The sequence below is a fragment of the Hemicordylus capensis genome, chromosome 1 (genome assembly GCF_027244095.1).
Source record: "Hemicordylus capensis ecotype Gifberg chromosome 1, rHemCap1.1.pri, whole genome shotgun sequence".
Lineage (NCBI taxonomy): Eukaryota > Metazoa > Chordata > Lepidosauria > Squamata > Cordylidae > Hemicordylus > Hemicordylus capensis.
The window spans coordinates 242,585,647-242,612,043 of NC_069657.1; the positions used below are offsets into that span (position 1 = coordinate 242,585,647).

At 42.4% G+C, this 26,397-nt stretch overlaps 1 protein-coding gene across 16 annotated transcripts in view; it reads right to left on the reverse strand.

Moving 5' to 3' along the window:
- The window catches only part of CDADC1 (cytidine and dCMP deaminase domain containing 1), a 78,776-nt gene that overhangs the window by 9,869 nt on the left and 42,510 nt on the right, over positions 1 to 26,397 (reverse strand). For 7 of the 16 annotated variants that reach the window (XR_008313127.1, XM_053283859.1, XM_053283855.1 and 4 more), the window contains 3 exons: positions 22,348 to 22,517; positions 11,943 to 12,132; positions 4,799 to 4,859 (listed from right to left, as the gene is read on the reverse strand). Coding sequence is in view for 10 of the 16 variants with exons in the window: in XM_053283859.1 (XP_053139834.1) it covers positions 4,799 to 4,859; positions 11,943 to 12,132; positions 22,348 to 22,517 (421 nt within the window). In the remaining 6 variants the exon portion in view is untranslated. Of the gene's footprint in view, positions 1 to 3,217; positions 4,860 to 8,198; positions 8,357 to 11,942; positions 12,133 to 22,347; positions 22,518 to 26,397 lie in introns of those variants that run through there. The other 9 variants (XR_008313130.1, XM_053283852.1, XR_008313129.1 and 6 more) reach the window with 9 other exon arrangements.

Genomic DNA, 26,397 nt, shown 5'->3' on the forward strand with positions numbered 1-26,397 from the left:
TTTTTCTGGCCAATCATGGTGGACGACAGCAGCCTGCAGCAGGAGAAAGGAGGGGTTGAAGCAAGTTCCCTTCTCAGATAAAATGGCTGTTTGTGGATCTTCTGATTAAGCTGCAAGTTTTGCTTCTTAGCAAGTGCATTTGTTTGGATGGTTGCTCCCATCTTGCCCTTACTGACTGATTGTTCCTGCTCAGTGGGCTTCTCTTTTCATTGCCCACACTCCACCCATCTTCTTTCTCTCTTCACCCCCCAGCCACCCTCTTTTCTTCTTTTGCCCAGCAGTATTTCTGTGTGGAGATTTTGCTGTGTGCTTGCTTTAAGGAAATACTCAGAGACTCAGGCTTGCCAGCCTGCCCAGCTGCAAGGAGTTAGTTGCACAGGTCAGCCTGCTGTGGAAAGGTGTTTGCACTGGTGCTGAATGGGGTGCTTTATGTTCCCAGGGATTAATAACTGGGGTGGACTAAAATGACTGACAAGAATCCCCATTGAAAACAGTGAGTACTCCCTCAAGACCCACTGGAAATACTGGGAGCCATGAATATCTCATGACATGCCTGGCTCTACAGAAATAAATGTATTAATTTTTCGTATATCCCTTCAGAACCATAAGATAGGATAATAGCAAAGTAAGGTACATAAAACAATACAAATCAAGGATAGCATAACAGAGAGCCAGCAGCTATAGTATTACAAAGATTAGGACTCATATCTCCTGCCCTCTGCCCCTGTGACCAGCCGCCGCCATTGTTAGTACATAGAATAGATACATTGGAAGTATATCTGTATGCAGCCTAGCTTACCCATGGATCTGGGCAACAGTCACTAAGCAGCTGCATAAAGAAACATATAGGCTTAGAATTAGCTTATTTATACAGTGGTCCCTCGACTTACGAAGATAATCCGATCCGAACGCACGTTCGTAGGTCGGAATTTTCATAAGTCGAAAAGCGCATCCACGGAGGTCCGGAAACACTCGTAAGTTGAGGAAACCGCATCTAAAAATTTGTAGGTCGAGGAAGCCGCATCTAAACCGGCATTTTTTGTCGTTCGTATGTCGAAATCTTCAGATGTTGAGTGCTTCGTAAGTCGAGGGATCACTGTATATCATAGGTACATAGGAAGCTGCCTTCATATCAGACCCTCGGTCCATCTAGCTCAGTATTGTATTGCCTACATTGACTGGCAAGAGCACTCCAGGGTTTCAGAAGGGAGTCTTTCCAACGCTACCTAGACATGCCAGTGATGGAGCCTGGGACCTTCTGCATGCAAGGAGATGCTCCCCCCTGAGCTATAGGCCCATGGTGGAAGTTCAAGTTTCTATTTTATTCTCACAACAATCCAGTGAGATAGGCTAGGGTCAGAGTGATGCACACAGAGATACACAGTGAATGCTGCCTGATATAGGTGTTTGCGCCCCGGATATGGGACTGAGACTGCCTTGGTCGCTCTAGTGGATGACCTATGCCGGGAACTAGACAGGGGGAGTGTGTCCCTGTTGGTTCTGCTGGACCTCTCGGCAGCGTTCAATACCATTGACCATGGTATCCTTCTGGGTCGCCTCTTGAGTATGGGAATCGGAGGTACTGTGTTGCAGTGGTTCCGGTCCTTTTTTGAGGGGAGGGGGTCCAGAAGGTGGTGCTGGGGGACTACTGCTCAGCTCTGTGGCCATTGGCCTGTGGGGTCCCACAGGGTTCGGTCTTGTCCCCCATGCTGTTTAACATCTACATGAAACCGCTGGGAGAGGTCATCCGGGGACTTGGACTGAGTTGTCAGCAATATGCGGATGACACTCAGATCTATCTCTCCTTGTCACCTGATCCTAGGGAGGCGGTGGATGTCCTGAATCGGGGGCCGGAGGCCGTGATGGGTTGGATGTGGGCTAATAAACTGAAATTGAACCCAGACAAGACGGAGGTAATGTTGATCAGTAGGAGAGCCAATCGGGATGAGGAGATTTTACCGGTTCTGGATGGGGTTGCACTCCCCTTGAAGAAACAAGTACGCAACTTGGGTGTATTACTGGACCCGGCTCTGCTTTTGGAAGCTCAGGTGGAGACGGTGGCCAGGGGTGCCTTTGCACGGCTTCAGCTAGTGCGCCAGCTGCGTCCCTTTCTCGAGAAGGCAGATCTGGCCACAGTTACCCATGCCTTAGTCACATCAAGGCTGGATTACTGTAACGCGCTCTACGTGGGGCTGCCCTTGAAGAACATCTGGAAACTGCAGCTAGTGCAAAATGGTGCAGCTAGGGTTTTATCTGGAGCTGCCCGGTGGGAGCACATCACACCCATTTTGAAAGAGCTGCACTGGCTACCAGCTTGTTTCCGGGTCCAATTCAAGGTGCTGGTTTTGACCTTTAAAGCCCTAAACGGTTTGGGCCCGGGATACCTGAGGGACCACCTGCTCCCAAGGGTTGCTGCCCGCTTGACAAGGTCATCTGAGGGGGCTCTGCTCTGGGTGCTGACAATGAGGGAGGCTCGGTTGTCGTGTACGCGGGACAGGGCCTTCTCTGTTGCTGCCTCCAGGCTCTGGAATGCTCTCCCGGTGGCTATTCGCTCCTCAGTTTCCATCACAGCTTTCAGAAAAAATGTAAAATCTTGGCTTTTTGTCCAGGCATTTATTCGATTCTCTGCAGCTGCTCTTTATAGTTTTTATTGCTTTTAGTTTTAAATTTTTTAATCAGATTTGTTTAATATCCCCCCCCCTTAATATTTTAATTGTGTCTTTTTTACCATCTTGTGTTAAATTTTTTTTTGCTGTAAACCACCTTGGGATTGCTTTAATGAAAGGCGGTATATAAATTTAACAATAAATAAATAAATGTCATGATTGAGGAGAGATTTTGTTTCGATCGCTCTGGCCCAAATCAAACAGTCCATCCTCTACATGTTTAAAAAGTAACTGTACCATACATGCTTTCCCCACATATCTTTGTATATTTATGCAGATATACTTATTCTTTCATTGCCAGTGATGAGTGGTGGATTTTCTACAGATAAATTTTCTACTCCATTTTTTACAGAATTTTTTTTACAGAAAATTACCACATACACTGTGCTGAAATAAGCAAATAACTAACATAAATTAACATCAAATGTTAATTTCCCCCCCAGAACATTATTTATTTTCTTTTTACATGACTAGTAGGTGAGGCCTGTCGGTGTCTGGGCAAAGTCATTTAGCACAGATTACACTTACAGGAAAGAACGAGAAATTATATGTATGTCATAGAATTTTTTATTACATACTTGCAAAAAGAAAGTAAAAGAAGAATTTGAAATTTATAGGATTTCAACTTCAAACATTATTCATTTTATTGAATAATTGTCATATATGGTACATTTGAATCATAGTACATTTGAACCTGAGAAAGATTTGCTTTTCTTGGGCATGATGTCATTTGGAATAATTGATCTGATTAGTGAATGTAAAGAATTCTGTTGAGAACAACAATTAAAATATGATTATATTCAGAATTTCATCTTGTAAAGAATCATTTAAACATTTCCCCAAGCATATTTCAGTGTAAAAAGTAGCGCATTCAGCTAATTTTAGTGACAAGATTGTGTGTGTTGTAGGTGATTGGGAAATTATTCAAAATCTTTTAAACTTGTTATATTTTTTGCCATGTTAGAATATTCACAGGTGTTCCAATATAAGTCATTTGTTTTAATATAACATTTAAATCAATTTTTATTGAATTTTCCCCAATCAAATATTTCTGTTCAACTACTTAGCTACTCAAAAAACTTTCACTTATTTATACAGCTTATAAAAGTAACATGGTGTACTTTTTTTAGTGTTATATTTACTAGATATATAAAATAACATGCCAAATCAGATCACAATCTATTCAGGGCATCAGGGAAGTATGTATAGTAAATTGTTCTGATAGGAAAAAAACTTATGTAAATTTTATGCAAATGAGGCAAATTTTTGCATGGAAAAATGTTCCAATTCAAATGTTTCCAGAACACTCATATCACCGATTGTGCCTATCACTTTCAATTTGCCAGAGTCAAAACTGAAACGTATCATGAAACCAGAGACAGAAGTTAATGTGCATATTTAGAGTCACAAATATAATAAAACAAATTGTGCTTGCTTACAGCTTGTCTTCCATGCACTCACACCTTTTCTTGGTTTTTGTGACCCAACCCAGGATGGTGAAGATAGAGTGCCTAGCACCAGCAAAGATTCCCTGCACAGTCCATGTGGGTGTATGGAGTACAAGTTGTAAGTGAGCACAATTTGTGACATTGTACAACATCATTACTGATCACATGACACTTCTGTTAAGGCATCAGACTTAGGTTCCAATTTCCCAGCTTTGTGGCGCTTGAGCCAAAATGAGATAACCTTAGCTCTGGGTCTTAAGCCAGTAGGCTTATTTGAACATCAAACAAAAATAGATGCTCGCTGCTGCTTTTAAGATTAATCACATAATGTATCTGATTTTTGATCAGAAATTTTAAAAAACAGAATATTCTCTTAAAGTGTTTTTCATGATGAATTTTAAGTATACCTATATATAATTAGATGTACAGGGATATTGGAAAATGGCCTATTCTTCCCCAACAGGATCTGGGCAGAAGCTTCTGGACTATCAAAAGAAAGAACATAGAGCCTTTAACAAATGAAAAGGAAAATTCCACAGTAACTGAAAAGTCCACAGTAACTGGTCCAGATTTCCAAAGCTTTTTGAAACACAGAAAGACTTTGCAGAAACATCTTCACTTTCCTGCATTCCTTCCCAATCTTCCCTCAATTTTCTTTTCTTTATATAAACATACAGTACTTACTTTCTTGGTCTGTGAGTGTCTGGTGTTCAGGAGCACAACTGTAGAATGGGCTTAACTGCCACTGCATGAAAGAGACAGAAACAGAGAGAGCGAGGGAGGGAGGAAGAAAGAAAGAAAGAAAGGATTGACTTAATTCCAAGTAAGGAAAAAGGAAGATTGGTACTCACTGTGAAATTTTCTTCTTGTTGGTGAATGAATTGTCTCCTCCTACTTGCTTTGCAGTCACCTTAAATGGCGCAGTGGGGAAATGCTTGACTAACAAGCAGAAGGTTGCTGGTTTGTATCCTCACTGGTACTATATCGGGAAGCAGCGATATAGGAAGATGCTGAAAGGCATCAGCTCAGACTGCACGGGAGGAGGCAATGGTAAGTCCCTCCTGTATTCCACCAAAGACAACCACAGGGCTCAGACTTCACAGCACACTTTACCTTTACTTGCTTTGCAGGCTAATCTTATGAGAGTTAGACAGAGCTTTAAAAATCCCTGTGAAGAAGATCCTTCCCAGTTTCTGACACATGTTAAAGCATTGAGACTTGAACAAATTAATATCAACTTGAAAAAGAATGGGACAAATAGGAGGACTGTATTATTTCATAACTGATTCCTTGGGAACAGTGTTCCCTCTAACAGGGATTCCCAGATGTTGTTGGCTACAATTCTCAGTATCTCCAGCTGCAATATCCTGCGCTTGGGGATTATGGGAGTTGTAGTCAACATCAGAATCCCTGTTAGAGGGAACACTGCTTGGAAGCCAGAAATGTCAGTCATGTGCTACTCCAGAAGCAGTTAGGCATCTCTACATTTGGTGGGTCTGGATACCCTCCATCCATCAACATGAAGAAACCTTCACAGTGAGGACAAATTTATTTATTTAGCATATTTGTATACCACCCAAAACTCCTATCTCTGGGTGGTTTACAACAGAACAGATTAAAAACAAAGTCAAAACATTAAAACAATTGCAGCTGCTCTGTGTTGTGTTCCATATTTTATTTTGTGTGTTTCTTAAACTTTTAAATAGATTTGTATTTTTATATTCCAGTTTAATATTTGTAATGTTGTAATTTGATCAAATAGTTCTGTACTGTTTTAAAATGTATTGTAAACTGCCTTGAGATTATTTTAATGAAAGGTGGTATATAAATCTAACAATGAATAAAATATACAAACAAAACCATGACAGATTCTATAATTTAATTAAAAGCCTGGGTGAATAAATGTGTCTTAACAGCCCTTTTAAAAGCTGCCAGAGATGGGGAGGCTCTTATTTCAACAGGGAGCACATTCCAAAGTCTTGGGGCAGAAATGGAGAAGGCCCGTCTCTGAGGCAGTCACCAGATGAGCTAGTGGCAGCTACAGACAGACTTCCCCAGATGATCTCAATAGGCAGAAATGTTCATTTCTCTGTTAGTAGAGGAGGGTATTCATTGTGGGATGTGAAATAGCAGACCTATAATCCTGGGTGGAGTATTTTGCTGCTCCTACTGAGGTAGTACTGTTTAGGGGGACCTAAGGAAGAAGAAGGTGCCAGCTGAAGTAAATCTAATACCTGGTTCACTTATAATGCCTGGTAAAAGTAGAGCTAGAGAATCATGTGGCAGCCCCACATATTTTCTCAAGGAAGTGCTGAAAAATGCTGAGGTGACCAACTGGTCTGGTGGAGTACACTCTGGTGCCAGAAGGGACTGGCAAACAGTTGACTTCATAAGCCAATGTGATACAAGTCTTGGTTCCTCCTACCAGTATGGAAGGTGTACAAGTGAGAGGTGACAAAGAGGCTATCAGATTTTCTGAAGTCAACAACACATTGCTGTAAACACAGAAAGCTTTAAAGATATCGAGCTTATACTACTCTTGTTATTTAAGTAAAAGAGAAGGATGCCAACAACCCCAATCTGTCCTGGTCGGTTACTAACAGCTCAGTGTATATGTGAAGTTGAGCGGGTTTTTTTGCCTTAATGTGCATCACTTTACACTTATTTGCATTGCACAGCATTTGCCATTTTCTTGCCCACTCACCCAGTTTGAAAAAATCCCTTTGGAGCTCCTAACAAGCTATTTTGGATTTCACTACCCTAAATAGTTTGGTGTCATCTGCAAGTTTCATCACCTAAGTGCTTAGTCCAATTTCTAGATCATTTATGAATACATTAAAAAGCACAGGTCCCAGAACATAGGCAGCTGCCATATACGGAGTCAGACCACTGGTCCATCTAGCTCAGTACACATACTGGCAGCGGCTTCTCCAAACTTCTTCATATAAGGCATTTTATTCTCCTTTTCATCTTTTAAGTAGCATCTAGTAAAGCTGTGAGACTGAATTCACTTCTTGGATTAGTTTTTCAAATGTTGCCAACTTTCTAGTGACTTGCAAGTGAAGTAAATAAATCTTTTCCAGAATGTATTGGATCAGCAGGCATTCTAGCCAAGGAAGAGAAATCTTCAGGGATAACAGCTGCAATTTTTTCAAAAAGAGAATAAGGTTTTTTCAACCTTATTCTCCAAAGTTGAAAACTGATTATTTTTCCTCTTAACAAGAGGAGTTGTTATAAGGAAGTTTATTCTGAAGGAGCAGCTGCATTGAGAACCATGCCAGTGGTGACATGATTGGTGAAAAATACATAACACTATCTATCTATGCCTTTGCACGTAGTTCGGAAACTTCAGTTAGTTAAAAATGTGCAGCCAGATTAATCTCTGGGGCAACCCGGAGAGACCATATTATGCCTGTTTTGAAACAGTTGCACTGCCTGTCGATATGTTTCTGGTTAAAATACAAAGTTTACCTTTAAAGCCCTGAACAGCTTAGGTCCAAGTTATCTTAGAGAGCACCTTCTTCTGCACGATCCCCACCGCACGTTAAGGTCATCTGAGGAGGTCTGTCTTCAGTTACCACCAGCACGTCTGGGGGCAACTCAGAGGCAGGCCTTTTCCGTAGCTGCTCCTGGGCTGTGGAATGCACTCTCAGAAGAAATCCGTAATTTGAATTCATTATTGGTTTTCAGGAGAGTCCTTAAAACCTATCTGTTTGGCCTGGCCTTCCAAGGTTTTTAAACTGTTATAAATGTTTTTATTCTTAATGGGCTTTATGTTGTTTTTATAGTTTTTGTTTTTAACTGTTAATTGATTTTAATTGTTTTTATTTTAATGTAAATCTCCCAGAGCCATTTTTGGAAGGGTGATATATAAATCAAATAAACAAACAAACAAACAAACAAACCTACACCTTGAGTGTGGTGGGAATGGTTATATATTTGAGTTCACAAATTCATTTTGTTTCATTGTTTATATATTTGCTACCACAATATTTTCATCCATATAATAGCTTCCAATGGGTATGGAGAGATAAAATTACATTCTATACAAGGCCATTCAGAAGCAGAGACAGTATTTTTCTACCTTACAATTTGTCCAAAGCTGCTTAAGAGTAAGTGAGATTTGCATCTCTACTCCTTCATCTTCCATTTTCCTGTAAAGTGTTCTAGCCTGAAGTGTATGTTTTTGCCAAGCCCAAATAAAGTCCAAGAAGAGCTTCTGCCAATGTCTCAGTTGTTTTTCTGCAATGTATATAGAGGGGAGTTTGGGAAAGGTTCAGAAATCACAGTATCATCATGAATAGGGCTATCCACAAACAATAAATTATTTTATGTCCATTTACTAAGAATGATTGCTGTGGTTTTGATCAATGACTCAGTTCACATGATATAATTTGGATAACTGAATAGGTATGTTGATTCCCAGATATCTTTGTTGACTCCCATAAACAGACTTAAAAGGGAATTTTTAATTGAATGTTCCCCATCGCTTCATGAGAAAGATGTATAAGTGCTTTTGATATATCAAAATTTATTTTAAAGCCTGAGGTTACTCTGAAAAAATCAAATTCTTATAGGATACCTGATACGGAATTTTGTAATTCTGTAACAAACAAAATGAGATCACCAGCATACAATCCAATTGTACCTGTCCAATAGTATGTCCAATAGTTTCTGCAAAATTTGGGACCAAACTCCATACATTTTAGTAATAGTGTGAGAAAAGGCCATTCCAATATATCAAAGGGCTTTTCAGCACTGTCAAGACCAATATTTCATTAACACTGATTCATAATGTTCAGTAATCTCACATTATATGCAATATGGCATCCTATCATAAATCCTGTCTGGTCTTCTTTAATACCAATTAAGTTGTTAAGCCAGCATGCTATGATAGTTGTAAAAATGTTTGCATCTATTCTTCAAGGAAACAGGGCAAAAATGAGGCAAATCAGATGATTTCAGTCTAGATTGTGTCACTTTTTAAACTGACTTAGTGAAAAAGTGAAAAAAAGTATCACTTAAAAAAATGAATCCAGTAGCTGACCAGTTGAAAGTACATTGCTAAACATTAATAGCATAGGTGCTAGAAAATTATTGCTTAAAAGATTTATCGAAGTCTGCAGGGAAACCATTCTTGGAGTTCTCTCATTTTTTAGGTGCTTGATAATATTTTAGATCTCCTTCATTGTTATTGCCCGTTGCAGTATTTCTGCACACATTATTTCTAATGTACACATATTACATCTTTGTAATACATTAAAAATATCTGCATCATTTTGTTTGTACAATATAGGCTTTTATAATATGCTGCAAATTATGTAGCTATATCTACTGGATGTGTCACCAGATTTCCTTGTATATGTTTAATTATGGACACAGGGTGGTGCTGTTGCTTGATCTGGCCAACATTTTAGTGGCTTTGTTGTCAAATTCAAAATAAGCTTGTTTGGAATACAACTTGATTCTAGAATCTTGCCTGCCACTTGTAGTTTATGGTTAGTCTCTGGTGGAGTCAGACTGTTGGTAAGTATGCTCCAGTTCAGCGATTTCTTGACAAAGGGCCTTCCTTTGTGATTCTCTTTCAACATGTTAAAGGTAACGGTAAAGTGTGCTGTCAAGTTGATTTTGACTCCTGGCGTCCACAGAGCCCTGTGGTTTTCTTAGGTAGAATACAGGAGGGGTTTACAATTGCCTCCTCCCACACAGTCTGAGATGATGCCTTTCAGCATCTTCCTATATCGTTGCTGCCCAATATAGTACCAGCGGGGATTTGAACCAGCAACCTTCTGCTTGTTAGTCAAGCATATCCCCGCTACGCCACTTAAGGTTAGGCAATACCAATCAGATGATGTTTTATTACACTTTTAAATGCCCCATCTATTGATAGCTGATTTACATCTTCTGGAAAAACTTAGTGATTGGATCGAAACTCATAACATCTTGGCCCCTGAACAGGCTGGTTTTCGCCAGGGGTGCTCCACTATGGAGCAAGCGTTTATTCTGCAACACCTGGTAGAGAAGTATTCTTGTAAGCCAGGCTCGGCCTTTTATGCGGCATTTATCGACCTGAAATCTGCTTTCGATTCCATTTCTAGGGACCGTCTTAACCAAACCTTACTGGAAGGTTTACTGCTTTTTCTTACTTCAGGTCACATCTTTATCTTTAAGGTCCACACCAGGCACCTTTTATAAATACCCATCCCTCCCACATCAGCATTTATTATTAGTGTCTCTGAGCCTCCCGCTGCTACAGCCTCTGACAGTCAAATGACTTCAACCCTTGACCTCCTGCACATACTTACATTGTATTGCATCAACCTTTTGCACAGTACGTTACATTAACATTTAAACGACATACAAATAACACCTGTAAACAAACATTACTGAAAGAAACACATAACATCACAATCTCTCAAACCAGAATCACTGAGCTGAAGTCCAGAGTGCACCTTGTGTGGGACAACTGTGGGGAGATTTGCCATGTGATTATTCCTGTCCCTGATTACCTGAGCATCTCTTAGATTCCTGAGCAGAAACCCCAGAGAGATGCCTTTGAGGCTAGGTTATTCCCTAAATGTGATTGCCATGAGCTAGCCCCTGCACTTGACTGCCTGGAAACCCCAGTGCTCTCCTTTTGGTAGCTGTGTAGTACTACAGACCTTGAGTACCATACCAGAACCTCATTGCCCTCCTCTGCCAAAACATTTATGAGGGATCCCAAATCTTCCCTGGGGTGGAGTGTTCTCCCACTGGTGGGAGTGTTCTCCCACTCTATATCTAATCTATGGGATCTGCTTTCATTTTATATACAACTGCAAGTATCAAGGTTGCCAAACAGCACTATTTGCATTGTGCTTCTGTTGTATCAATAACTTTTATTTCAAAAGTGTTGTCTCTAACGTCAGCATTTGCCACAATCTAGACTGAGGCCCCTTTGTTATAAATACTTGCAAGTGTGGTTTTTGAGCTAATTCCCCCGATTTGTTCTAACCAACAACCTATAGAACTGCAACTGCCTCGCCACTATTTTACTGGCTTATATTTCTGTGTATATTATATGATATACTTTTAGCGCATATTAGTTCTTATTATTTTAAATGATGACTGTCATGATTTTATATGTTTTAAATCTTTTTTTTACTTTATAAGCATGCAACGCGATCTAGGGTTTATTCCTATGCTTGCTATGCTCCTATGCTCCATCCTATACATGGTTTATTCCTATGCTTCTGTGTGGTAATACTGGCAGAAATTTTACAGAGCCATAGTTAAATCATTTCATGCTAGTAGTAAAATGTAGCCCAGAGTCTACTATGTCTCTTATTACAGCCATAACTAGATTTTTAGTTAGGTCTCATGCCTATTTTTTATATTTTAAATCATTTTATGCTAGTAATGTGTTCTAGCGTATTTTATATTTCTTATTTATATTTTAAATCACCTTATGATAGTAGTGTGTCTTAAGAGTGTAAAATCTATTGCTACTTAGGTTTTAAAATGTACTTTATGCTGGTCTGTGACTGTAATAAAGATTGATTGATGGATTTGTTCTAAAAGCATAGATACAAAAGGTGTGTAGTGGACACAGGCATGAACAAGTGTGGTAATACTGGCAGAAATTTTACAGAGCTTGACCAAAGAAAAAATAGTTTAACGCACAATTACACATATACACGGACACACACATAGCCATTGAATATTGCCCGCCAAAAGAAAAATCCAATTCTTTATTAACACTGCATTTGTTGCAGATGTAGAGGAAAACTTGTGGTGGGGGGGATCATCTAAATAAGAAAAATATAGTACTTGAAGGCCAAACACTTACAGTAAATTTCCCAACACCTTCCAGTTCAGCAAACTTCATGTAGGATATATCTGCTTTCTTCTTTCCAACATCAATATCTCCTGCATAGATCAGCTTGATGCCAGCTCCTTTAATTAAAGGCACACATTCATCACATGGGCATTTTGTCACAAAAATCATGCTTCTCTCATCGGGGTTTATCTCTTGACACCTACAGATAAGCAAGAAAAAAACCCTGAAACAGTGACTGAGCAAAATTTTTTAAAGAATGCTTAAGGTTGCTAATATACAAGAACATTGAATTATACAGGATTTGAATCTGCTGGGTTTCAAGAGAAAGAGAGTCCCATTTATCATTATTAAAAACTAAAAACTTAAGGGCTACAATTCAGCCCCTACACAGGTGAAATCATAAGCATGGAAGGGTTGCCACAAGGCCAAATGTAGTCCTCCTCTCTCCCTACAGTGTCCCCATGGGGCCTCTGCAATCCAGAAGGGAAATGATTTTGTATTTCACCAAGGAGAGGGGAGTGCTCCATTAAGTCCTATGGTGACTGCTTTGCATGCATGTGGCTGCATTTGCAAGGCCGTGAAAAGTATTAATTATATTTTTGAAGTGTTTACAAGAACCTTGACAGTAAGACAGTGATTAGAGAAAGAAGAAGCAAGTCACAAGACCAGATGGCCACCAAAATACTGGAACAGCAACTTAAAAGTTGCTGTTCCAACTTTGGGGATGACGGCTAAAGAAATGAGTCAGATAGAAGTGACAAGAGATGATGTTCTAAACTGTCTGGAAAAACTGAAAACTAACAAATCACCAGGGCCAGATGGCATCCATCCAAGAGTCCTCAAAGAACTCAAATGCGAAATTGCCGACATCCTTGCTAAAATATATAACTTATCCCTGCAATCAGGTTCTGTACCAGAGGACTGGAGAGTAGCAAATGTAACACCAATTTTCAAAAAGGGATCCAGGGGTGATCCGGGAAATTACAGGCTGGTTAGCTTAACATCCATTCCAGGCAAATTGATGGAAAGCATCCTCAAGGATAAAATTGTAAAGCACACAGAAGAACAGGCCCTGCTGGGAGTGAACCAGCCTGGGTTCCGCAAAGGTAAATCTTGCCTGACCAACCTTTTGGAGTTCTTTCAGAGTGTCAACAAGTGTGTGGATCAAGGTGATCCAGTTGACATAGTATACCTGGACTTCCAAAAAGCTTTTGACAAAGTTCCTCATCAACGACTCCTGAGGAAACTTAGCGGTCATGGGATAAGGGGACAAGTACATGTGTGGATTGCTAACTGGTTGAAAGACAGGAAACAGAGGGTAGGTATAAATGGAGAGTTTTCACAATGGAGGGAAGTAAGAAGTGGGGTCCCCCAGGGATCTGTACTGGGACCAGTGCTTTTTAATTTATTCATAAATGATCTAGAAGCAGGGGTAAGCAGCGAGGTGGCCAAATTTGCAGATGGATACCAAACTCTTTTGGGTAGTGAAATCCATAACTGATTGTGAAGAGCTCCAAAAGGATCTCTCCAAACTGGGTGAGTGGGCGACAAAGTGGCAAATGCCGTTCAATGTTGGCAAGTGTAAAGTGATGCACATTGGGACGAAGAACACCGACTTCAAGTATATGCTGATGGGATCTGAGCTGTCAGTGACTGACCAAGAGAGGAATCTTGGGGTCGTGGTGGACAGCTCATTGAAAGTGTCAACTCAATGTGCAGCAGCTGTAAAAAAGGCCAATTCCATGCTAGTGATCATTAGGAAGGAGATTAAAAATAAAACTGCTAATATTATAATGCCCTTATACAAAACTATGGTGCGGCCACACCTGGAGTACTGCATACAATTCTGGTCACCACATCTAAAAAAGGACATTGTAGAACTGGAAAAGGTGCAGAAGAGGGCAATCAAGATGATCAAGGGCCTAGAGCACCGACTGCAGGGAGACATGATAGAGGTCTATAAAATCATGCATGGTGTGGAGAAAGTGGATAGAAAGAAATTCTTCTCCCTCTTCCATAACACTAGAACCAGGGGTCATCCCCAGAGACGTAACTAGGGAAAACGGCACCCGGGGCAAGCACTGAAATGGCGCCCCCCACCCCCCCAACATACTACATTATACTTAGGTTTTTCCTCACAAGCGCCCGCCGCCGCCAAGCCAGGCCACTGACTGGCTGCCAGGCGCCAGCAAAGCAATGGGGGGGCCGCGGGCGGCGCGGAAGGGACTGCTCGTGGGGGAGGGGGTGCCGACGTGCTCCCTTGACTGCTGCAGAATTGTGGAATTCTCTGCCACGAGATGTGGTGACAGCCAACAACCTGGATGGCTTTAAGAGGGGTTTGGATAACTTCATGGAGAAGAGGTCTAGCCAGCGGGCTGTAGGCCACCTCCAGCCTTGGGACCCACCTCGGTGCCTCTGGGTACCAGTTGCAGGGGAGTTACAGCAGGAGAGAGGGCATGCCCTCAACTCCTGCCTGTGGCTTCCAGCAGCATCTGGTGGGCCACTGTGCAAAACGGGATGCTGGACTAGATGGGCCTTGGGCCTGATCCAGCAGGGCTGTTCTTATGTTCTTAAAGAAAGCATGTAAAATTATAAAGGTCAGAAAAAGAATAAGGCAGCACCTTTTAGACTAACTGCAATGCTTTCATGAGTTATAAACTACTTCCTGAGATACAGAGTGAAAGCAAGGATCAGTTATAGGAAGGCAGTGAACAAACATTCCATTTATATTTAAAAAGATAACTACAATATGTCAATGATATTAGACATAACAGGTAACAAAGGAGAGAAATTAGACTGTCTCTGTAATGTGCATAAACGCCATAATCCCTATTAAAAGCAATCAAATTTTTGTATACATTCTTGTTCCGATATTTCTTATTCCAAATGTCTCCCTAAACTTATCTTCTTAAGTGCAGCTACTCTGAGATCTGTGAGCTTGTCCAGGGAGGTTAAAATGCTCACCAATGGCTTCATAGTATTTTTGTTCTTAGCATCTTATTTGTGTTCAATCAGTTGTTGTGTCAATGACAGACCAATTTGACCAATATAGATTGCCAGAGGGCATTTAATTCTCAATATTAGGTACACCACATTCATTTGATGTGCAGGTGTAAGTACTATGGATACGGTGGACTACATCACTCATGCCTACAGTTACAGAATTGCTGTTGATTAGTGGATACAGCTGACATCTGAGTCTGTTGCAAGGTCTAATTCCCTGTTTAGAAAAACAGGTTGCTCACCTGTAACTGATGATCTGGTAGAGATCCATCGACATCCATAAGAGTGGGTTCTGCGCCTGCATAGGAGAACCCGCGGTAGCCATGCCTCAGCTTGCCGAGGCGTCCAAGCCCCGCCCACATGCAGAGCGTGCTATTTAAGAGCGGGCTGGACGCGACATCCCTCAGTTCTTGGACGACCGCCACAGAGGACGACCATCGTGTAGACAGGTGAGTTCATACTTGATGACTAGATCATCGAAAAGCAGCAGCAGCAGCAGTAGACCAGTACGCCCATAGCCAAGCAACACTACTGCAGAGGGGAAGGTCGGGAGGGTCTTATGGATGTCAACGGATCTCTACCAGATCATCAGTTACAGGTGAGCAACCTGTTTATCTGGATCGAGATCCATCGACAGCCATAACAGTGGGTGTTTAGCAAGCTCCTATGGAAGAGGGTGCAGTAATGCTATTGTAACACCCGCTTAAGGACGCTTCCCCCGAAGCTAGCCTCTGCAGCAGAGTGCATGTCTATGGTGTAGTATCTGACGAAGGGGAGACCAGGTAGCTGCTTTGCATATATCCAGGAAACCAACTCCCGACAGCGCTGCTGAAGAAGCATAGGCCTGAGTAGAGTGGGCTTTGATGGCTTCCGGTGGTGTTTTACGTTGCAGCTTGTAAGTGAGCAAGACCAGGTCAACCAGCCACCTGGACAGGTGCTGTCTTGAAATGCATGAACCCTTGGTGGATCCTTTATAAGAGATGAAGAGATGTGTAGTGGAGCGAATGTCCTTCGTCCTGGCCATGTAGAATAAGAGGGCCCTGTGCACATCCAACGAGTGCATGGAGCGTTCCAGAGCTGACTGTGGGTTCCGGGAAAAGGTAGGTAAAATTATGTCCTGATTTAGGAGAAAATCAGAAACAATCTTTGGTAGAAAAGAGGGGTTTAGACGCATACGGACCTTATCTTCATGAAATGTTGTAAATGGGGAATCAACCCTTAACGCCATGAGCTCGCTGACTCGCTGTGCTGTCGTGATCGCGATCAGGAATGCTGTTTTCAGGGAGACTAAACTCAAGGGGGCCGTGGCCATAGGTTCAAAGGGCTTCTGCGTAAGCGATGAGAGTACCAAGGACAAGCTCCATGGTTCTACTGGTGCTTGCTTGTGTAGGTACATGTTGTTCCTGCTGCTGAAACAGCACAAGACCTGCCTCCTGCTGCACTTTCCAAATTTTATAGTTTGCATAATCCGCAGGGTATACAACCGGTGGGGCATGTGAGAAACCACATAAATGCCTGGCTGAAGATGGGCAGGCAAAGTAAGGCAAAGCTGGGCGAATAAATAGTGGAGACTGACCAGTCAACATTGCCCTATCAGTCATTGTCTTCTGGAAATGTACTGGGCTTGTAGCTGCTGACACCAAATGTATGGGTCTCGGTAACGATGGCAAATGAATTGGTGACATGACATCGAAGGAGTCTTCGGTGCCGGTTGAATAGATAGAGTTCTCGGTACCAACAAGTGTCCGGTGCCGTGTTCAATCTCGACCCCCGAGAATCCACGGAATGTCGATCCCGTTGGCATACTATCCATAGAGTCCAGGAGAGCCAGCTAATCAGTAATAGCTTTTGAAGTTGCTGATATTTCTTTTTCTGCAGCATCCTCCCCAAAATCAAGATAGTCCTCCGTCCGGTAAACTGGTCTTGGAGTTACAGCGGGAGACACAAGCGGGGTATACGCTGGAGTGAGCTCCATCGCCCCGCAACACTGCTGCACTTCTTTTGATCCCGCAGTTTCGGACATTCCACATGTCGAAATGTCACCAACTCTCAACACCGTACTCAGCATCGACATCGACACTGTGCTCGACATTGGCATCGACATCGACATAGGCATCGGCACTAACTCAGTCGTTTTCTGTGACGATTCCAACAACGCTGGCAAGGCTGGGCTCTCTCTCATTACCGTAACCCACGGTGTTGAAGCATCTGACACCACAGAGTCCCAGTCATCAAAGTCAGATTGAAACGCCATAGGCGACAGAGTTCGGCTATAAACCCGGGTTTTCTTTGTCTTTTTTCGCAGCTGTGAAGCCTCAGGCTCATCCTCAGTCAAGGATTTGCGCTTACGATGTTTGTGTCGGTGGCATCCCTTCTCAACCACCTCAGGTTGCTTGAATTCATGAGCTTTGGCGGCTTTCGACTGCTGCTTTGCCGAGTCTGCCACAGGAACACCAGGGCTCGGTTTCGAAGAGCCCGATACTGAAGTGCTCGGCATTGAGGGGCCCGGTCTCGGGGACTCAAACTCCAACCTCAATATCGCAGTTGAAGGCCTCGGCATCGGTGGGCGCAGCGTGTCATCGTAAAGGGCCGCCCGCAATCTCAGTGCCCGATTTTTAAGCGTTTGCTTCAAAAAAGATGAGCAGATGCTACACTTTGCAGGGTTATGTTGCTCCCCCAAGCACAACAAACAAGAGTCATGTGTATCAGTCGAGGGCAACTTTGCTCTGCATTCTGAGCAGTGTTTAAAAGTCGTTTTCAGCTTGTCCTTAGCAGACATAGTGACAAACATTCCCTTGGGATGGGGCAACTATAAATCGTTTTTTAACTTGCTGTAGGAGAGTCCTTAGCCAGTTCCTTAAACACAGTCCAAAGTCAAAAGATCCGTTCGTAGTTCCAAATCTGTTCCTAGTCTTTACCAAATAATTCAACAATATCCGAGGAGCTATCTAGTCCGAGGTGTAGATGCAATGGCGGTCTAACAGAAACTGAGTAGAACACGCCCCAACTGCAAGGGATATTGGGAGCACAGTCTCGTGCATGGCAGCTGGAGGCGCCATGAGGAGCTAGCTGATCGGTCCGTGAGGTCCCTGCGCAGGCACAGAACCCATTCATATGAATGCAACGGATCACGATCCAGATCCATAGTTGCAACTTCCTCATTTGCAGGCGGGCGTAGTGGATTACAGCATTGCATGAGGCCATGAGGCCCAACAAGCATTGGATCAATTGTGCTGGTTGTATTGGCTGTTGTTGGAAAGAAGTCACTAGATCCCGTATACACAGGTATCTTTCTTCCAGTAAGTATGCTCTTTGGTTTATGGTCTCCAGTACTTCACCTATGCAGGTGGCTACCTGCATCGGTTCGAGGTGGGACTTTTTCCAATTCACCTGGATGCCAAGGTCGTGGAGGACCAACAATACAAAGTGGATCTGAGAACGTAACGTGCTTCTGTCCTTTGATGTCAGGAGCCAATCGTCCAAATAGGAGTAGATCGTGACCCCCTGAGTCCTGAGGTAAGCAATCACTGTGGCCATACATTTTGTAATGACCCTTGGCGTGGTGGACAGGCCGAAGGGCAATACATTGTATTGGAACACTTGGTGACCGACGATTAAACACAAAAACTTTTGATGGTGTGGAGAGATATTGACATGAAAATATGCGTCTTTGAGATCCAGCGTTGCCAACCAACGCTCCCCTTGAAGGAGAGGAAGTATTTGTTGCAATGCCATCATCCTGAACTTTTTGACGCGAATGAATTTGTTCAGTTGGCAAAGGACCATGATGGGGCGGATGCCCCCATCCCGCTTCGGAATTTGAAAGTAGCGAGAATAGAACCCTTCCCGTCTGTCCACCCACTGCACCAGAACTATTGCCCCTTTCTCCAAGAGTTCCTTCACCTCTTCTAGGAGGGTCGGTGATGATGAAGTGAACCTCATTCCCGTAAAACATGGGACCGTCTTGAACTTGATGGCATACCCTGAGGATATGATTTTCAAGACCCAGCAGTCTGATGTTATATGGTACCATGCGGGGGCATGGCGTGACAGCTTGATGGTCAGCTGCGGCTGATGTAATGAGACCCCCGCTGGCGGGAATGTGTAGAGGAGAGGTGACGGTGGGCGGACTGATTCTTCAAAGACACTTCTGGTTCTCTGAAGTCTTGGGACGTTGAGACTGGTTGGATTTGAATTTGTTTTGGTAAGTGCGTCTCTGGAAGGGCTGGTAGGACATCCTATAATCCTTTCTTTCCTGCTTATGGAACAAGAGCCGGTGCTTGAAGGTCAAATGGTATCTAGACGAATATGTGGACGATGAAGGCTGTGTTGTAAAAGTCTTTGCTGTAAACTTAGACTTCTTGAGCTGTTCCATCATAGAATCGGTTGACTCACTGAACAGCCCCGAGCCATCAAAGGGCAGGCCCTCAATCTTATCTCGCATGTCAACTTGCAAAGATGTAGAACGTAGCCAGGCGTGTCTGTGGAGGGTGATGGCAGCTGCCAAAGCCCGTGATTCACTCTCTGCAAGATGTTTAGCTATGCTTAGCTGGCGCCTGGTGAGGTCCCCGGTGGCCTCCAAAGTCTTTTGGAACTTCACTTTAAAGTCCTCCGGGGACAAGGTATCCTGATCTGGTAAAAGGTCGTCCCACAGAGAATGGGTGTATTTTGCAGTGCACGCTGCGTAATTAGCTACTTTTAGACAAGCAAGCCGTTGCATAGAATTTTCTTCCTAGTACATCCAATTTACGGCCTTCCTTCTCCGGTGGAACGGTTTGACGTTTTCCCAATTTTGAGACGGTGGTGCAGTCAATCACCAGGGAGTTTGGAGCTGGGTGCTTCAACAGATAGGTGTTATCCTTCTCCATTACTCAGTAGAGGCTCTCAAGTCTCTTGGAGGTAGGAGTGGAGGTATGAAGTACCTCCCAGGCGCATTTTGCTGCTCGTGTGATGACAGGAAGCATAGGAAGGGCTACAGGAGCAGTAGATTGTGACCGAAGCATGAAGTTGTAGACGGGATCATCTACTGTGGTCAAATCAGAGCAGAAGTCAAGGCCCAGGGCCTCCGCCATGGTTCGGACATGCTTGTGGTAGGCCTTGAGCTCCTCGTTGGGGGGAGACATACACAGTGGGGGCCACATCTGTAGGGAGCTCTATAGGGGTGTCGTCACTGTCTGGATCCGATTCAAAGTCGGAAGAGCCATAATGTTCAGATGAACTCACAGGAGTTGATGGCACCACAGTTTGTGTGTCTGCAGTAGTAACTGGGGTGGCATTGAAGGATGCAGTCTGTGTCGATACCGACAGCACCTGTGGTGGCTTAGTTCGGGCGGCCTGGTGAACTACAGACATTAAAGAGGTCTGAGTCGCCACAGATGAGTAGGTGGGCACACGGATTGGATGTGGCTGATCAGAAATCTGCGTCACGTGTAACGCTGATGGTAGCGGCGTTGGAGGCCTCCATGGGCAGACAGGGTCGCTGATCAGGGAAGTGGTAGTAACGGCTGGACCCGAACTAGGTGATCATCAGTTCTGGGGAAGCCCTATGCCTTATAGAGATGCAGGCAGAAATTCCTTAGTGGCACCTCTAAGAAGTTACTGGGGAAGTGATTGGGGAAGCTGTTCTGTTGTATTGCTACCTGGATACATCCCTCTCCAGCCCAATAACCAGCCGAAAGATCAAGGCAACATGTGACTGTATAGAGCTGCATTTGGAAAGCCAGCATAATATATGAAACTGTGCAGCTTCTATGGCATGGAAATTAAGATGGGTACTTACAATTTCCTTCTTTTTGGAGCACGAGTGAAAATTGAAAGCATTTTAACTCTCATGTTAAACCAATTGTTTTTGGATGACTGAATAAAATATTGATATATCAAGTAGGAGCAGAAAGAAATAGATGGGAAACAAACAGCAATACCAAAATATTTCTAGTGAGATTACTGCAGAAGTATAAGACTGTTTGTGACAAAATGCTGTGCCGCTGCTGCCCCAGAGCTTTGGAATGTGGTCTCTGAGGCAATAAGAGCCTCCCCATTTCTGACAACTTTTAAAATGTCTTTGAAGATGCATCTGTTCACCAAGGCTTTTAATTAAATACTGTTTTAATAAATACTACTACTACTAATAATAGTAATACTGTTTTAATATTTTTAACATTGTTTTAACATTTTAAATTGTTGTAATGTTTTAACTGTTTCTGTTGCCATCTGTATTGTTTTATTGTAAACCGCCCAGAGACGCAAATTTTAGGTGGTATTAAAAAATGCTAAATAATAATGATAATAAAATTTTTGTGGGGTATTTGATAGCTTCTTCAAGAACAAGAGGGTTAACAGGTCAATGGTACTAGCCGATACCAAGTTTAGGAGAAAATAAATCACGTTATGATTTTACATGTGAAAGATTTGGGCAAACCACTAAAAGAGGAATTATTATAGTTGTGGCAAATATTTCATTAGTGTCACACTGAAAGATAAGCCTTTTGAAACACAATACTGTTGGTACTTGACTCCTGTATGGCTGGCACATATTTGTAAATCATATTCTAACCAGCACTATAAATGTTAGAGCTGATATTTTTCATTTATTTTGGATTGGTCCCTTGGTTGGAATATTCTAACCAATATCCTAACATACTCCCAAAATGATACTGCTTGGCTATTTGAAATGACTTAAGACTTTTTTAAAAACTGTTGCTAAGTTATCTTTTGTTTCATTTTGAAAATCTTCCTATATACCATCATTTTTAAATTAGTAAAGGCACATTTGGGATATAGCATTATTAATGAAGCTAACATACTAAAAGGCAGGCAAAAGAAAATGAAGATGCAAATAAATTTGCTAAATACTGGATTTTATTTATCATAAAAACATAAGAAAAGCTTTGCTGGATCAACCCATCTAGTAAAGCACCCTGTTTCCCACTGTGGCCTACCAGATGATGAAGGCATGCCCTCTCTCCTGCCACGGCTCCACTAAACGGGTATTCAGAGGCATCCTACCTCTGAACATGGAGATTGTCCTTGGTCATCAAAAGTAGTAGCCATTGATAGACTTGTTCTCCATTAATTCATCTAAGCACAGCATAAAGCCATCCAAGGTGGTGGCCAAACACTAGAATGTCAAATTTAATAATAATACTTATCTATATGCCTTATTTGCACTAGTGTGAAAGCTATTTTGTAAAAAGCTGCTGTTCAATTTTGATCCCCCCCCCGCAATTCAAGAATGTAATGTTCTTCCACACTGAATAAGAATAATTTGCAATATAATTCAAATTCATCCACTTCTGTGATTATTTCATTAAATCTGTTTTAAATTCATTATTCATGCAAATATATATAAATGAGAGTTGATGGTTTCTGATTAGTCTCTATTTCTTCAGTGACTAAATGTACATTTCTGTACCTGAATGTCAAAGCGTTCTGCTCAGCATGTATGATATATCGGAATTTTCGGATTTCTCTGTCTTTTTGTTTATCATCCATGTGTGGGAAATCAGCATATTCAGACCCAACAGGGAAGGCATTGTAACCACATCCTATGAAATACAGAGCTCCTGTTCCATCACAACTTCCCTAAAAATAAATAAATCAAACTTTCAGTATTGATAGGATACATTTAATAATATAAAATGACCATGCCGGTTTTTAAAAACTTGTTATTTGTACTGCTAATACATTTCCAACAAAATTTATGGTTGTACAATGTCATGCATTTTATCATTCAAGAATACCAAGAAAAAAAGCTTGTTTTCTCAAGATGACGTTAGCCCTAATCCAGAGGACATTAGTTGTAACTAAAGACCCATTGTTGGTCTCTTAATAATCTATTTGCAAACATAGTTGGTTTTATCACTTAGTCTCCTTAATATCCAATCCATTAAAGTCTGCTATGGGTTTTCCCAAACTTGGGCAGTTGCCATTCTGAGTGCTATTAATAAATCAATGTTTTAGATCATCACACTATAAATATAAAAAAACAACCATTCAAGGGTCCAGCGTAATTTCCTCTATATACTAACAGTTCAAGACTATAAAATAGTAGGACAATTCCAAAGAATATGCAGTAAATCAGTATTACTGCATCTCCAACATTTATTCTGTTCAAGGGTACTCTCCACAGCTATGTTTATGGAAGCAATTTTCTTCTCCCCAACCTGCATCCCCAAAAGCCACTGGAAAAGTTGTTCCTGACGGATGAGGAGCCCTTGGCAATAATGGGAGATGTGCCAGTGGCTGCAGAAGGAGTGGAGAGAAGTGCAGATGAACACCTTCAACTACTGGAGTGGAAGGTTTGTGTTGTTTTCAGTGTGTCCCCCTCCTAGTACAGCCACTGGCAAAACATCCATGTTGAGGGTTCCTCAGACCTCAGGAATTAGTCTTTCAGCTGCAGGAGGATGTTGGAGAAGATTACTTTCCACGACCTCTGTTACATTCTCGCCACTGTGGATGCTATCCCCAGCCTATAAATTTGATTTGGGGAATGGGAAAAACAATAGGCAGGCCAACCTTTAAGGTGCATTAGAAATATATTATTTGTGGGAATGCTCTAAAAAAAACTAATACATTTTGAGAAATTGATTCAAAGCACAGGAAAGGGTAAATTAAAAGACCACATTAGAAATAAATTGGTAGGAAATACTTGTAATAAATGGAATAGGAATACTGGGAAGGATATGTTGAGATATGTCCTTTTAAAATAGTAATTTTGCTGAACTACAATTCCCAACATCCCGAGCTACAATTTATTGTGGCTGGGGATAATGGTATGTTGCTGCCAAGTCCCATTATTGGAGTACAGATGGCCAAGGATTGAACAGGTCATCAGCTTCAAATGCCTTGGGATGGTTCTGCATGCCTCTAGCTCCAGAAAGGCCCATAGTGACCACGTCACACACACTGCACAGAGGAGCACCTCCGCCATCCTTAAATACCTTCTGACAAGAGGCAGCCATTACATTCCTGCAGCACTCAAATTGTTTGAAACCAAGCCACTGGCACAACTCCTATACAGCACCCAATTGGGCCCCCTCTCCAATTTTGCCCCATTGGAGTGGGTACAGTCCACATTTTTAAGAATGGCTCTTCAAGTCCCACACTATGTTTCCAACAGCAGCCTATGACTGAAGACGGGTGTGATGAAGGTGGAGGCCGTAGTGTGCATGACCATCCTCAACTACTGGCTTAAACTATCCCTCAGCCCTTGGGGTCTGTCCCCCTTGATCTTACAGGACAAATTTCAATCCTCCTGGAAATGAGCTTTCCAGACTAAAATGTCAACTTTGGGTTTCTCTCCAGCCCCCTTCTACTTGCTATGGGCTATGACCAGCCAAAACCAGTTATCAAACAGAGAATAATGGACACAGAATGCCAAACTGATCTAGGCAGGGCCCCAAACCTTCTCATCTCAGAAAGACTCAGATACTCTGCCTCCACCGCTACATACACAACAACTGGAAATCCCAAACCACAGGAGAGCCTATACCCTAGCTCGATGCCATGTCCTCCCCTCAGCCATTCTAGAAGGCAGATATAGAAAGTCCCCAACTGCAGAGAGACTATGCTCAACACTGGGCAGGTTGAAACCACAGCATACATTCTGCCCCTTTTATAGAGACATTCACACCAATCTCATTTTTGCCGCTACATCTTAAGTACCCTGGTTGTCCAAGCCAACAACAAGGTACAACACTTTCAGCAACAAGGTACAACACTGCCAAGTTCTGCACGGCAGCGTTCAGAATCCACTGGGCCCTAACAACCACCAGGCCTTGCCCAGAGGGATCACAGCACACAGCTACATAGCCCTGCTACAGCACTACATGAATTCCCTACAGACTACCTGTACAGCCTTAGCTTGATCACAGCTCCATGCTTTTAATTACAGCTTTCAGTTCAGAGCCTTCCTGTGCTACTGGCTATCCAGCTTTTTAGTTCTTGTTTCTTATAGTTTACAGTCGTAGTATTATTTTATAGTTTGTGTTTTTATCATTTTAATAGCCCTATAGTCTTTTATAACAGCTTTTATTATCTACATTATCATTTGTATAGCTTCATAACTTTGTGACTTGTTAGACACCTAACTCACAGTATTCTATTCAGTTTTATAATTGTATAGTTCCATAGTTTTATAGTCTGCTATATGCTTTTATGCTATTATGCCATATGCTTTTTAATGTCCTTTCTGTCTTGCTCTTATGCTGGTCTAAAACTGTAATAAAGAAAGATGATTCAGCAACATCTGGAGTATCACAGGTTGGGAACCCCTGATGTAGAGGTCTGTCCATGACAATAGGAAACTGGAATCCCCAACCACAGAACACCTTCCTGGTTAGAGCAAGAAATCAAATCTGGCATGTGACCTGCAAGATGCATAGGTTCTGAAACCATTTGGGATAGGCCCATAATTATCATGACCACTATGAACCCCTAAACTGCATCAGACCAATAAATTTGATACTGAAGCCTTCTACCAGCAAAGACCCGTGAGACTTCAACACCAGCTCTGTGACCAACTGTGTTAGCTCAGCTGGGGACTCTATTGGGCACTGGGGTGATCAATACACCAACAAAATACCTAGTCTATCCTTGGTCCCCAGATTTAAGTATACACTCAATACAGGTCAGTTCTCTCACCGGGATCCTGATAAGAGAGATGTTATCCCTATGGACTACAGTCAATCTACTTTCCCTTACCTACTTCATTACAGGCATCTTTGGGAGAAACTGAGCCCAAATCAGCCCCCGCCCCCAGTCAGGTCTCCATTATACATGTCAGGTCAGCCCTCTCATCCATGATCAAGTCCTAAATTATTTTGGTTTTATTTTGGTCTGATCTGGCATTACAGGGAAGGTCAGAACTGCTCCCCCAGGCCAAAGAGCTGGCAGGACAGCTGGAAAGGGAAACAGATATTAAATGTCTTTCCCTGCAACAGCCTGCTGACCTGTCAATGCCATATCTTCTATTCCCCACTACTACTGTAATAGCTGCCCTTGATTCAGTGAAAGCACCCCCTGCCCCCACTGCCATCTGCAAAAAGGTCTCAACAGATTCCTAACAAGCCTATAACCAACCCAAATGATTGGTCACGGCAGACACACCTCTGTTATGACACCAGCAACGTCTCCAGAACTTTACCCCGTTGATAAAAAAAGCAGAAGCAAAAACTCCCTTCACCATGCCCTCTGGACCTTCTTCAGTCTCCTGTGTGAGCTTCTCCTTTTAAGCCGAAGATTCAGCCCAACCTGACAAACAGATTGTCCATTGTCCACAGGATGGACCCTAGGTGGTGACTCCATGGTGTGGGGTAGAGTGCCCAGTTTCCTACAGGAACCTGAGAGGGGGGCAAACATCAGGTTGGGCATTACCCCCAAGCTTCTGGGACAGAATGAGAGAGAATAAAATAGAAAGAGAAAGGGGAATTGTTTCCTTTACTTGTGACACCATTCTCCCCCA